This window comes from Caretta caretta, chromosome 2 (genome assembly GCF_965140235.1).
Source record: "Caretta caretta isolate rCarCar2 chromosome 2, rCarCar1.hap1, whole genome shotgun sequence".
Taxonomy (NCBI): domain Eukaryota; kingdom Metazoa; phylum Chordata; order Testudines; family Cheloniidae; genus Caretta; species Caretta caretta.
The window spans coordinates 5587203-5601567 of record NC_134207.1 but is presented as its reverse complement, the minus strand read 5'-3'; the positions used below and the strand labels follow the sequence as shown (position 1 = coordinate 5601567).

Here is a 14365-nt window from a genome sequence, read left to right as displayed (position 1 = left end):
GCCCAGAAAATTAGATGTGTGATTAGAGAGTCAAACTGAAGGGAGTTCCTTGGGAGAGGTGTCGCTAGAGCAGGGGTGGGCAAACTATGGCCCGGGGGCCAGATCCAGCCCGTCAGGGCTTTGGATCCAGCCCCCGGGCCCACCACCCCCTGCGTGCCATGGGCCCCGCGCCGCTCCCTGTGGGCCCTGGGGGAGGAGGGGAGGCAGAGGGCTCCGCACGCTGCCCTCACCATGGCCAATGGGAACTTTGGGGGAGGTACCCAACCCCTTGCCCTGAGCCCCTTCCTGCACACTGCACCCCCTCCCACACCCCGCACTCCCTCCCGCACCCCAAACCCCTGCCCCAACCCTACGTTCATGACCCTGCATGCAATTTCCCCACCCAGATATGGCCCTCGGGCCAAAAAGTTTGCCCACCCCTATGCTAGAGGATAAAAGGAATATTCCTGGTGCTGTCTGGAACAAGGCAGTCTTGCAACAATCCCATTAAAAGGATTAAGGGAGACTTACTGTGAGGTCAAAGGGCATTTGCAGTGTGTGTGGCCAAGCAAGGGTAACAACCAGGGCTTAAAATTCTCATAGAGCAGCGGTTCTCAAACTTTAGCAACCCAAAGACTCCCATTTTGATTTAAAAAATTTTGGGGACCCCCAAACTCCCCGCTCAACCCCAGACCCTGCCCCCACTCTACCCTTTCCCCCAAGGCCCCAACCTGCCCCATCTCTTCCCATCCCCACTCCGCCCCTGTCCCTCCTCTTCCCCGCTTCTTTCCACCCCCTCCCCTAAGCGCGTCCCCAACCCGCTCCTCCCCCTCCCTCCCAGTGCCTCCTGCATGCTGCTGAACAGCTGTTGCCCAGCATGCAGGAGGCACTGGGAGGGAGGGGGAGGAGTTGATCAGTGGGGCCAACGGGGCCCCTGGAGTAACCTTGTGGACCCCCAGGGGTCCATGGACCCCAGTTTGAAAAATGCTGCCATAGAGTATTTTCCGGAGCCCATCATGCCCCCACCCCATTCCCCACAAAGCATGCTGGGGCTCGGGGCTTCTGCTCTGTGGGGAGTGCTGGAGCTTGGGGCTCCGGGCTTCAGCCACAGGGCCCCGTCGATCCCCTGAAACTGTCTCACGGACCACCAGAGGGCTGCAGACCTCTGGTTGAGAATCGCAACAGCATCAGGCTGGAGTCAATATTTGAAAATATTTACTGGATCTCTGCTCCGGACAGCTCTGGCTGAATTTAAGCCCTGGTAACAACACATTCAACTCACAGCCTGGCCAGGAATCTGCTGAAATAGACACTGGGGCTTGGTTAAGAGCAACCTGTTTGCTGGCAAGTGAATTCCTACTTGAGAGACACCACCTGGCTGCCTCCCACTGAGGTTCCCAAGAGACTGGAACTGCTCCTGATGTCTGGGCCAGAACCTCAGCTGACTGAGAGCAACTTGAGGGACTGTTTGTCTTAGCCTGTTCTGCTTTCTCATCTCATCAGGTGAAGGGCTGGGGGCAAGAATGGTAAGACGTTTTCTAAACATTTGCTACCATGTGCGAGTAGAGGCATTTGTAGTGACACATCTGTGTGACCCATAGAGGATCATCTACTATACCTGAGACAATACACATGATGTGCTTAGTAAGTTAGTTTAAGGGGCATCATTAACCTGAACCTTAGCGGCTTGTCTACATGAGAAAGCTGCACCAGTTTAACTTAAATTGGTTTGAAATTGAGTCATAGAATCATAGAATATCAGGGTTGGAAGGGACCTCTGGAGGTCTTCTAGTCCAACCCCCTGCTCAGGGGTTTGCAACTGAATTATTTAAGCCAGTTGCAAACCCCTGAGTGGATGCTTTTATTTTGGTTTAAGAGGGGCTTATTTCAGGGTAGTTTAAACCTGTTCCTAATCAACCTAAGCTGCATTGAAATATAAGTCTTTCTTATACCAAAATGAAGGCAGCCATATAGGGGTTTGCAGCAGTTTAAATAAATTGGTTGAAATTCACACCTTTAATTAAACCAATGCAGCTTTCTCTGAAGACGAACCCAGAGTCCATTTTTAAAAGGGAGTTAAAATTCATTTCTGGTCCTATCCCTGTACCTGAATCCAGTCTATCAAAATCTGTGGGTTTATAATGACATTTTGCTACCTTTTAACATGTTTTCTCTCCCCGTAGATGTGAAAGACTCACAATAGAACAGGGCAAACTGGCTGACCCCAGTAGTGAAAGAGTGAATCTGGCACTACATAAAGTGCTGTCAAAGGTGCAAAGTAAACAAACTGAAAAACACAGGGACAGTTTTTTTTCTGTCTAATCGCAGCTACAGTAACCCCAGGGGTCACCGATAACAGCTGTAGAAACAGGTCAGACCATTTTCGTTGATGACGTCCCTTTAAATTGCAAAAAGAAAAGGAGTACTTGTGGCACCTTAGAGACTAACCAATTTATTTGAGCATGAGCTTTCGTGAGCTACAGCTCACTTCACGAAAGCTCATGCTCAAATAAATTGGTTAGTCTCTAAGGTGCCACAAGTACTCCTTTTCTTTTTGCGAATACAGACTAACACGGCTGTTCCTCTGAAACCTTTAAATTGCAACACTCTTGGGTTAGCAGCCGCCAGAGCATCTTCTTCACAGGTTGCTCCAGATGGGCTATAACATACAAACATGTTGCAGAGGCCCCTTTTCCCCCTATCCAGGCATTGAGCAGACTCAGCCCAGCCTTGGTTCCCATTCTGCAAATACACTATGTTGAGGACTCGTGGCACCTTAGAGACTAACAAATTTATTTGAGCGTAAGCTTTCGTGGGCTAAAACCCACTTCATCGGAGGCATGCAGTGGAAAATACAGTGGGAAGATAGATATACACAGAGAACAGGAAAAAGTGGGTGTTGCCATACACACTAGAATGAGAGTGATCAATTACGGTGAGCGATTATCAGCAGGAGAACTACATGGAGTAACCTTAGGGTGTAAATAGTCCTGATGATTGCAATGGGTTGACTCACACGCATACAGCGTCTCACATGTGCACGTGTTTGCAGGGTCAGGGCTTTAGCTTTTAAAAGCAGATGAGATCAGAGCAAGTGGTGCAGAACAACAGTCCCCTGGAAAGCATCCAACCTTTAGCCAGGCAGCTAGAAGTTATAGCTGATTGTGTAAATTACTCATCTTCCACTGCTTAATCATTGCATGCATTTATTTTTTGGTTTATTAAATTGGATAAGTTACTGTGTAATGGCTCAGTCCTGCAAGCGGGGGGGGGGGTGGACGGAACGCCTTGGAATATAGGAGGGATCCAACCCAAGAGATAAGGCCGTGTCAGTGCATTAACTGTAGAATCTTTACCACCGATACAGTAAAATCTCCCTGTGTCCCTGCCATGTCTAAACTGGGTTCTCTCTCATCTGCATATTCTTTCTCTAGCATAGAAGAATTATTAGCTCACCTCGCTCCACGCACAGGACTGCAGCCAGCAGGGTGAAAAGAAAAGCCTTCATCTTCACTACAGTCTTCGCACAAGGGCAGCCGCACCACCAGCACCAGGACAGGTTTTATAGCTCGGTGGTGTTTGTTTTAGGTTACTATGGCGATGGTAATTTTAGGGTTTGGGATGTCACATGGAGCACAACACAAGGCTGATGAGTGTGGGTGTGTGGGAAGGAGTCTGGTCATGTTAAGAATCCAGCTGGAATTTCCCCTCCCTGATTTTCCTGTTTTACAAAGGAGCATGTGAATTGCCAGACTGACTCTACCCAGTGGTGTAGCCAACATCCTCCTGGGTCCAACAGTGGTCACTGCTCACTGCTTCAGAGGAAGGGGCAAATAAACCTATAGCAGACAAAAATAACCTCCCCCAAAGGGAAGTTTCTGCCTGATCCCTTCAGTTAGTGTTTGGCTTATGTCCTACAACATGAAAGGTTTGGATCTCAGACTAGGGAAGGCCCATGAGAATTTGTTTTTAATTAGGCGGGGAGTTTAGGGTTTCATTCTTTTGTTACATTTTCTTCAAACCATTCTTGTGTCAGCATGCTCACAGCCATTGAGGGAAATGCAAGGAGTGAAGGAATTAAGTAGAAAATATAGATTTTTTTTTAAAGAAATGTGGACAATTTGAAAGCATGTGTTTTCCCATTGGGTATCTGACAATCTGTTTTTTGCATTTTCTGACTTTTCAGTGACTTTTGTTTTTAATGAAAAACCTTGCTTTCACAATCAGACATTTCCAAACACTACGTGTTTCTCTTTCAACTTTTGAAGACTAAATTGTGTTGATTAAAGAAAGAAAAATCCTGCCATGTGACCGAACTGACCAATCAAAACTGAGTGCCAACAATTTGAAATCAAAAGAAAACACTTCTGGAGAACAGTGAATGGATACACTTTTGTTTGCAAATTTCAAAAAAATGAAATGTGTTTGCAGAAAAAAGGACCAAATTTAGACAAAACACATTTTTATTGGCAAAATATTCGCCAGCTCTGAGTATGCCAGACGGTACATAGAAGTTCTTCACTGACCTTCTATGTCTTAGGTATTCTTTTGTATAACTCTATCATATCAGCCCTTCTCAATGAACTGCAAGGCCCAAGGGCCAGATCCTCAATAGGTGTAAATTGTCATAACTTCAGTAAAGTCAGTGGAGCTATGCCAGTTTACGCCAGCTGAGGAGCAGCTACTCAGTCATCACAAGCCTCTAATAATTTTCTTGGCCTGTCCCTTCACCCTTCTGTTTCTGCTCTATCTTTCTGAGATGGAATCATGATATCAGCAGTAGTTTCTCCAGATGCCAATGCACATACAGCCCAAAAATGCTCTGGCAAATTTTCATGCCCTATTCTTTTGCAAATGACCATCTAACTTGCTGTTCTCCATCATCGCCTATTTCTCTCTCCCACTGAATATCCATGTTTCTGATGATTTTCCACATAGAGCCATTAGCTCACTTGGAAAATATGCTTGTCACCTAAAGGCGATTAAAGAGATAAGGTGGGTGAGGTAATATCTTTCATGGGACCAACTTCTTTTTCTGGGTAAATTCTGGTATGGAGTCGTCTCTGAGTTCTTTATAGTCGGTGGTGTTGGAGGGTTGTCGGTTGGCCTCATTAACGTAGTCATCACAACTGAGGATTACAGTGGCGCCCCCTTTGTCTGCTGATTTGATGGCTATCTGGTCCTTAGATTTCCGGGACTGTACAGCTGTCCTCTCGGCAGTGGAGAGATTGTGGTGGATGTGATGTTTGTTAAGGGTTTCACAGTCAACTTTTTCCCTGAAGCAATCAATGTAATGACCAAGAAGGGCATGGTTTTGCATGCTCTGTGGTGTCCAGTCAGATGTCATTCAAAGGTAATGTCATTTTTCCAGCACCCACTCTTCTTAGGCACATAAATCTTGCTAATTTGGAGCCCCGTGTGACTCAAGCTTGGGCGTCTCTGCTTTCTCATCGGGTCGAGTGATGAAACTTGAAGCAAACAGAGGCAAGAATTAAATAATCAAACCTCACAAGGGTGTGTCAGTCTGAAAACCTTCCAGGCCTTCAGCGTGATATCAAGTGCGAGGCAGAAGGCAGCAAGTTGACATGGCATGCCATGTCCTGTCTTGTCTTGCTGGGATTACAAAACAGCACCATGTCGATATTATTGGAGGTGTGGGTAGAATCAGAAGAAAGGTGTTCTTTACTGGGTGTCTTACTGCTGATCAGAACATATCATATCAGTGCTGTTCAACATCCTCATAAATGATCTGGAAAAAGGGGTAAACAGTGAGGTGGCAAAATTTGCAGATGATACAAAACCACTCAAGATAGTTAAGTCTCAGGCAGACTGCAAAGAGCTACAAAAGGATCTCTCAAAACTGGGTGACTGGGCAACAAAATGGCAGCTGAAATTCAATGTTGATAAATGCAAAGTAATGCACATTGGAAAATATAATCCCAACCATACATATTAAATGATGGGGTCTAAATTAGCTGCTACCACTCAAGAAAGAGATCTTGGAGTCACTGTGGATAGTTCTCCGAAAACATCTACTCAATGTGCAGTCAAAATAGCAGTCAAAAAGGTGAACAGAATGTTGGGCATCATTAAGAAGGGGATAGATAATCAGACAGAAAATATCATAATGCCTCTATATAAATCCATGGTACGCCCGCACCTTGAATACTGCGTGCAGATGTGGTCGCCCTGTCTCAAACAAGATATATTGGAATTGGAAAAGGTTCAGAAAAGGGCAACAAAAATTATTAGGGATATGGAACGGCTGCCGTGTGAGGAGAGAGAAATAGAATTGGGACTTTTCAGTTTGGAAAAGAGACGACTAAGGGATATATGATTGAGGTCTATAAAATCATGATTGGTGTGGAGAAAGTAAATATGGAAGTGTTATGTACTCCTTCTCAAAACACAAAAACTAGGGGTCACCAAATGAAATTAATAGGCAGCAGGTTTAAAACAAACAAAAGGAAGTATTTCTTCACACAATGCACAGTCAACCTGTGGAACTCCTTGCCAGAGGATGTTGTGAAGGCCAAGACTATAACAGGCTTAAAAAACAAACAGAATAAGTTCATGGAGGATAGGTCCATCAATGGCTATTAGCCAGGATGGGCAGGGACGGTGTCCCTAGCCTCTGTTTGCCAGAAGCTGGGATTGGGCAACAGAGGATGGATCACTTGATGATTCCCTGTTCTGTTCATTCCCTCTGGGGCACCTGACATTGGCCACTGTTGGAAGACAGGACACTGGGCTAGATGGACCTTTGGTCTGACCCAGTATGGCTGTTCTTATTTTCATATGATTACTCCAAGAAAAATAGTTCCTGATTGAAAGTGGTTTAAATTAAACATGCGCTGAAAAATTATAATCCAACTTTTGGTTAGTGAGTGTGAACCTGTGGGACTGGGCAGTGAGGCTGTTTGTGCTCCCCAGACCTGCATCTGTCTCAAGGGAGAAGCATCTATCATGCTCCAAAGTATGGTGCTTGTGGTTGGCTGTAGCCCAGCGCTGGGCTCTGGGAGGGTTTTCCAGCCTTTCATGCCCATCCAAGCAGCCCTTGGCTCCCTGAGTAGCTGCTTCGCCTCTGGCTTGGTCAGATGTTTCATGGGCAAGAATTCAAACATGATCAGATTTGCTGCTGAAGCCCAGACTGGCATGGGGAGGAACCGTACAAGAGGAGGGAACCAAACGGCGCAGAGACCTGGGGAGATGAGAGTGGATGGGCAGCGGGGACAATCTGCACCAATGGAAGCAAATCACACCATTCAAGGAGAGGAAGGGAACCACCCAGTACTGGTGGAAGCCCGGCAGCTCCGCTGACGCAAGTGGATTTCATGAAATCGAGCCTCTAACTGCTGCAGGAAGGGAGCTGAGTTGCAGTTGGGATGTGCCCACGAGAGGATCTCCTATTTCCAGCCACTGCTTCTACCAGCCTCCAGGGAAGCCAGCAGACCGCCCCGCTGCCTCCTTTAGGGTGACCAGATGTTCTGATTTTATAGGGACAGTCCCGATTTTGGGGTCTTTTTTTCACATAGGCATCTCCTATCCCGATTTTTGACACTTGCTCTCTGGTCAGCCTAGCCTCCTTCCTCCTGCCCCATAGAGGGCTCATCCCTGCTGCCCCCCACTTCCCTTCCTAGGGCCTGCAGGCTGCCCTCCACATCCCTTTGGCTTCTGCCGTGCTCTGGAGGAAAGAGGTGCCCTCCCTGTTGATCCCCTGTTCCCCTCCGTGGCTGTTTGTAGGGGTCAGTGAGGGAGGGTCTGTTGCTCCTGTTCCTTTTCCCTACCTCATTCTAGAAATAAGGGCCGACAGAGGGCTTGGGCCCCACCGTTTCACCCGCATCACCGTGCTCTGCCGCAGTTCTCACCCCTCCCCCTCTGCCCATCACCCTGGCTTCCTTCCTGCCACGCTCCTCCCAGCCGCCTTCCTTCCTACTGCCTGCCTCCACCCTCGGCCCATGCCCAGAGATCTCCCACCTGTTTCCTTCCATCACTCCGTCCCCAGAGACCATGCACCTGCTCCCAGCACCCACCCTGCTCTCAGGACTGACCCTCTCACCCGCACATATTCCTTCCCAAGCCCACCTCCCCGAGCTTCCAGTTGTGATGTATTGAAAACCGTGTTAAAATGAGAAGCTACCACTTTAAGAGTAAGAGGTTTCCTGCTCATGCTTGTAGGCTAGGGTGCTCTGCAGGGAACCATAGGATCTAACAGCCAGTTTGCAAAGGGACAGATTAGTGCAAAGGGACAGATTAGTGCCTCGCTACTTTATGGAGCAGCCTGCCTCATCTCTCTCTCTCTCTTCATTTGTTTGTCTTTGGTTCTTGTGTGTCAGGGCTTTGGATTCTAAGAAATAAAGTAGTGGTGCACTGAAACAGTCCAGCAAGTGGTTTTCTGGTTTTTAATCTAACTTCTCTCCGGGTATGTCTGCACACAACACCAGAGACCCCTCACAACACCAGAGACGTCCCTTCTCCCTGACAGTGGCCTGCACTCTGCCACTGTTTGCCCTCCGGGTGAATCAAGACTCTGGGGATAACTCATATGCCCTGTCTGATCAGTTTAGTTGTCTTGATCCATAACAAAGAGAGTGTGAGCTAAGTTCCCATTCCACCTAAAATCCCATTCAGGATTTTAAGAGACAAACAGGCTCCCCTCCGCAATGAATGCAGTGATCATTCGTCAAAATTACTCTGCAGAAGGGTGGCACTGTCCAAATGAGAACTAGCCCTGCAAGCAGGGCCCTGGCCGCAGTGCACAAACAACCGCGGGCAGGGCGTGTGAGCTGCCAGCGAAATGTGTGAGAAAACTGTGAACCTTGGCTATTATTTGTTTGGGTTGCAAAAATGCCCTAATCAGATCAAGGCCCCGTTGTGTCAGAGGCTTCACTGACACACAGTAACAGAGCCGCCTCGCCCTGAAGACTGGAAAGTGAAACAAACTCCCCAGTGCATCTGAGTCCAAGAAACAAAACTTTAACTTCAGTACAGAACTGAAACTGATTCTCCTGCCAGCTAATCTGAGAAATGAAATTTACTATTAGCGATGAAATAAAACTGACAAAATACAGAGGAAAACAAAACACAGCTGGGGGTGCAGAGGAGGGAAAACAAAGAATTTTATTGTTTTTAAGCTCCATGCAGTTGTAGGCATCAACGGTGTTGCAAAATTTAAAACAAAAAACAAAAAAACCTAACTAAATAGAGGCTTTAAAACCAGGAAATGAGAGATTGCAAATAGAATGATGAGAACAGATCTTACAAACGTAATAGGAAGGCAAGAAAAGATTAAAATGTCTAAAAATAGATGAGGGAAATGATTAAAATTCAGCCAGGGTTGCTAACCAATGGTGGTCAGAAAGAGAATGGGCAGGGGTTAAGAAATAACAAGGCAAAGGAAAAAAATAAATCAAACAAGCCCAACAGGCAAAGTTGTCAAAAAATGAAAAGGGTCCACTGGGTGAGGAATAATCAGATAAGAGACCTGATTGCCCTCTGCTCGTCACCTTGTGTTCTTGCTTATCCCTGTGCAAGAGGAGTGCAAAGAGGCTGTAGAATACAGTGGTGTTTCACACACACGTCACTCACAAGGCAAGGTTTCGGGGTCCCATTCACCAGGATGCTGCAGCTGCTTTGCACTACTCGGGTGAACCCCGTTAGGTCAGGTTTAAGGTTCATTTGCATCACAGCGAATTTGTCCCTTTGAATCTTAGGATCATGGAAATGCAGGGTTGCAAAGAACCTCGAGAAGTCATCTAGTTCAGCCCGTGGTGCTCAGGCAGGACCCAAGTAAACCTAGACCAGCCCTCACAGGTGTTTGTCCAACCTGTTCTTAAAAACCTCCAGCGATGGGGATTCCCCAACCTCCCTTGGAAGCCTCTTCCAGAGCGTAACTACCTTTAGAATGTCCTACCCCTGGTGGACATGGGGAACAATTGATCACCATCCTCTTTCTGACAGCCTTTTACATAGTGGAAGACTGTTATCATACTTCCTCACATACATACTCACTTTAACCGTCATTATTGGGTCTTCTCACACGTTGGAAGACCTCCAGGCTGCCCACGGAGCTTCTGTTACAGGGGTGAAGCCTGTATTTTCAGGCATCTACCTTCAGGCAATGATGCTGGATTACTGCTCATGAATACCGGGCAGATTTTTCAAAAGAGCTCAGCACCCATTGAAACCTGGCCAGTAATTGCATTGCTCGCTCTCTTGCCTTCGGAGTAGGAACAAACGGCCCAGATACAAAATCCAGCCCCTTCAAGGCAGCATATGAAAGGAAGCTCCGATCTATCTTGTGCCCTTAATTATATCCTGAAACTCCTTTTCTCCCTGTGAATCCATGCACTATATTTAATAAGATTTATATTTGAAGGACCAATACAGTTTTATTTTTATTTTTTATTTATAATTTTTATTAATTTTCCAAATACACCAAAATACCAGATTCATCATCATGCACAAAGTAAATAAAGAGGGGTAGGACAAAGGGAGGGGAGGGAAGCAACATATCTATCTTCAGGGCCTATGATAATCAGAGACCTCTAAAAATTGCTTTGAATTTTTCAGGAATTGCCTTTCTGCAGAACGCCAGTTGTTCGTTAGTGCCGAGGCACATCGCTGAGCCAGGCATCAATACCTGGGGGGAATCGACTTGTCCATTTTTGCAGAATTAATTTTTTAGTGAGCCCAGTTTTATTTAAATTGCTTTTTTTCATCATTCCATAGATCTCATGGCTGGCAGGTATCATTGGGACAGGGGTGGGAAAACTACGGCCTGCAGAAGTTTTAATCCGGCCCCCGAGCTCCCACCAGGGAGCGGGGTTGGGAGCTTTCCCCACTGGGTTGCTTCAGCCAGGGAGCAGCGTCGGGGGCTTGCCTTGCTCTGCTCTGCACATGCAGCAGCTCCGCCTGGCTCCTGGAAACGGGGGCCGCTAGGGGGCTCCGCACGCTGCCCCTGCCCCAAGTGCCAGCTCTGCAGCTTCCATTGGCCAGGAATCACGGCCAATGGGAGCTGCAGGGGCGGTGCCTGTGGACAAGGCAGTGCGCACAGTGGCGTGGCCCCGCCTCCGCATGGAAGCCGGAGGGGGGACGGGGCCGCTGTTTCCAGGAGCTGCTTCAGGTAAGCGCCGCCTGGATCCTGCACCCCTGAGCCGCCCCCCACGCCCCAACCCTCTACCCCAGCCCTGATCATCCTCCAAACCATTTGATTCCAGCCCAGAGCACCCTCCTGCACCCCAAACCCCTCATCCCCAGCCCCACCCCAGAGTCTGCACCCCCAGCCGGAGCCCTCATCCCCACCATGTGCCCCAATCCCCTGCCCCAGCCGGCCCTCCATACAATTTCCATACTGAGATGTGGCCCTCAGGCCAAAAAGTTTGCCCACCCCTGCATTGGGATCATCTCATCTTTAACAGAACTGAGCAGATAGCACAAAAAATTGTCCAGCCCTTTTCATTCTAATCTGGCAATGAATTCCCCTTGGATCAGATCTGCGACCTTTTGGTATTCACTTTTCGTTCATGTTTCGCACTTGACGGCAGGGTTTGTCTCTTTGCTGCATGTTTGTGCAGCACCTAGCACATTGAGGGCCTGATCCCTGTGTCGAAGCTCCAGGTATTACCATAATGCAAATAATCATAGAATGGTAGGACTGGAAGGGACCTCGAGAGGTCATCTAGTCCGGTCCCCTGCACTGATGGCAGGACTAAGTATTATCTAGACCATCCCTAACAGGTGTTTGTCTAACCTGCTCTTAAAAATCTCCAATGATGGAGATTCCACAACCTCCCTAGGCAATTTATTCCAGTGCTTAACCACCCTGACAGTTAAGAAGTTTTTTCTAATGTCCAACCTAAACTGCCCTTGCTGCAATTTAAGCCCATTGCTTCCTGTCCTGTCCTTAGAGGTGAAGAAGAACAATTTTTCTCTCTCCTCCTTATAACAACCTTTTATGTACTTGAAAACTGTTCTCATGTCCCCTCTCAGGCTTCTCTTCCCCAGACTAAACAAACCCAATTTTTTCAATCTTCCCTCATAGGTCATGTTGCTCTTCTCTGGACTTTCTCCAATTTGTCCACATCTTTCCAGAAATGTGGTGCCCAGATGTGGACACAACACTCCAGTTGAGACCTAATCAGCATGGACTAGAGCAGAAGAATTACTTCTTTTGTCTTGCTTACAACACTCCTGCTAATACAGCCCAGAATGATGTTTGCTTTTTTTGCAACAGTGTTACACTGTTGCCTCATATTTAGCTTGTGATCCACTATGACCCCCAGATCCCTTTCCACAATACTCCATAGGCAGTCACTTTCCATTTTGCATGTGTGCAACTGATTGTTCCTTCCCAAGTGGAGTACTTTGCATTCATCCTTATTGAATTTCATCTTATTTTCTTCAGACCTTTTCTCCAGTTTGTCCACATATGAATAATACCAGCATAAAGGCTCGCTAAAATTAAAATTTTAGCTTTGCCAAAGGAGGTCCTGCCCCACCTGCCCAGAAATATTCAGTGTAGCCCACACAATTTTATCATGAGTTTTGCAATGTTTGGTACTTTTCTTCAAGCCCCAGCTCCTGGAGGCATGTGATTGTGAGACAATCTCAACTTTGGTCTGGAAAAAAAGTAAGTTTCTCACCCTCATGGTTAGGGAGAAAAGCTTGAAACGGTGATTCCCTAATGTCTCAAAAAACGGAGGTCAAATGAAAACATCCCAGCATTTATTATTTGTAAAATCTCATGATTTTTAAGCCATTCTCAAGATTTGTTAGGGTGCCTGACTCACGATGGTTTTGAATGCTTGGGGTTGGCGGCACAGCTGAAACCTGTGCTATGGGATGAGACATGGTAGGTGAATTTTCAGGAGGGACAGTTGGCTTTATAATGAGAAGCTAGCTTCAACCTTTACTGTGGAGAAGTTGTGATCGTTCATCTAACTAAACTATCCATTTCCATCTTTGTAGTCTCTGTGGCTGATTTTTATGAGCATGGGCTGTAATAATTATGGCCTTGTTCCTAGATGAGAGTGGGTGAAACTCACACCTGGCCATATGTCCTCTATGACTATTCCAGGCTTCCCCACCCCACCCCATCACTTCCCACCGCACCCATGGCTCATGTTGGAATAACAAGTCAGAACCTGGTTTCAAATGGGAAGGGAGCTGGATGTGTCCCAGTGGAACCTGGGACCAGCCCTGTTTGGATCCAGAAACCTGTCACACATACAGCAATAGACCTGAGCAATAGCATGAACAAAGTCCTCGGGAGGAGAGGAAAGGTAATGAAATCTCAATCCTGAGGTGTGGAACAAACATCCTCACAAGACATGGGTGTTAGTTTGGTCTGGTTGCATAAGACTTTGTTGTTCTTTGATGCACAAGCCCATAAGGTGTGGAAGAGGTGGTCACTCCAGTAACTGCTAGGTTGAAACCATCCCAGCCCCACCAAACAATTTCTGATGGGTGTTTCTAGGCAGTGAATTTCCAGCAAGCCGGCAGAGTTAATGAATGAAGGAGGATCTCAGAAAGCACAATGGGACTTGGCACTGAGAAGACTTTAAGGCCAGAAGGGACCATCATGATCATCTAGTCTGATCTCCTGCACATCGAAGGTCACAGAACCTCACCCACCCACTCCTGTAATAGACCCCTCACCTCTGGATGAGTTACTGACATCCTCGGCTCTTGATTTAAAGACTTTAAGTTACAGAGAATTCACCATTTACTCCAGTTCAAACCAGCAAGTAACCCATGCCCCATGCTGCAGAAGAAACCAAAAAAAACCCCAGGGTCTCTGCCAACCTAACCCAGGGAAAATTTCCTTCCCGACCTCAAATATGGCGATCAGTTAGACCCTGAGCATGTGGTTGAGACCCACCAGCCAGATACCTGGGAAATAATTATCTGTAGTAACTCAGAGCCCTTCTCATCTAGTGTCCCTTCACTGGCTGTTGAGGATATTTGCTCATAGCAGATGTGGATATGCCATTGTAGACAACTTTACCATACTATTTTCTCCACCCTCCTCAAGGACCATGCAGCCATTAAACAATGTGTGACGGGGCAAGGCCAGATGGCTATGGAAAAGTGGTGGGAGATAGATATATTAGCTCCAGGCTAAACAAATCCCTGGTACCAGGATAAGTGAAATGGCAGCTGCTCCAGGTCAATTAAGACACCTGGGGCCAATTAAGAACTTTCCAGAAGGCAGGGAAAAGGCTAGGGACACCTGAAGCCAATCAGGGGCTGGCTGAAACTAGTTAAAAGCCTCCCAGTCAGTCAGGTGGGTGTGCATGTCAGGAGCTGTGGGAGGAAGTTGCGCTGTTGGAGAGGCTGAGTAGTACACACCATATCAGGCACAAGGAAGGAGGCCCTGAGGTAA

At 47.1% G+C, this 14365-nt stretch overlaps 1 protein-coding gene across 1 annotated transcript in view; it reads right to left on the bottom strand.

Moving 5' to 3' along the window:
• LOC125632903 (lymphocyte antigen 6E) overlaps positions 1-14365 on the bottom strand; it is a 29158-nt gene that overhangs the window by 2818 nt on the left and 11975 nt on the right. The window contains exon 2 of the mRNA XM_075124898.1: positions 3436-5728. Within this exon, the coding sequence (XP_074980999.1) occupies positions 3436-3487 (52 nt within the window). The 5' untranslated portion in view covers positions 3488-5728. The remainder of the gene's footprint in view (positions 1-3435; positions 5729-14365) is intronic.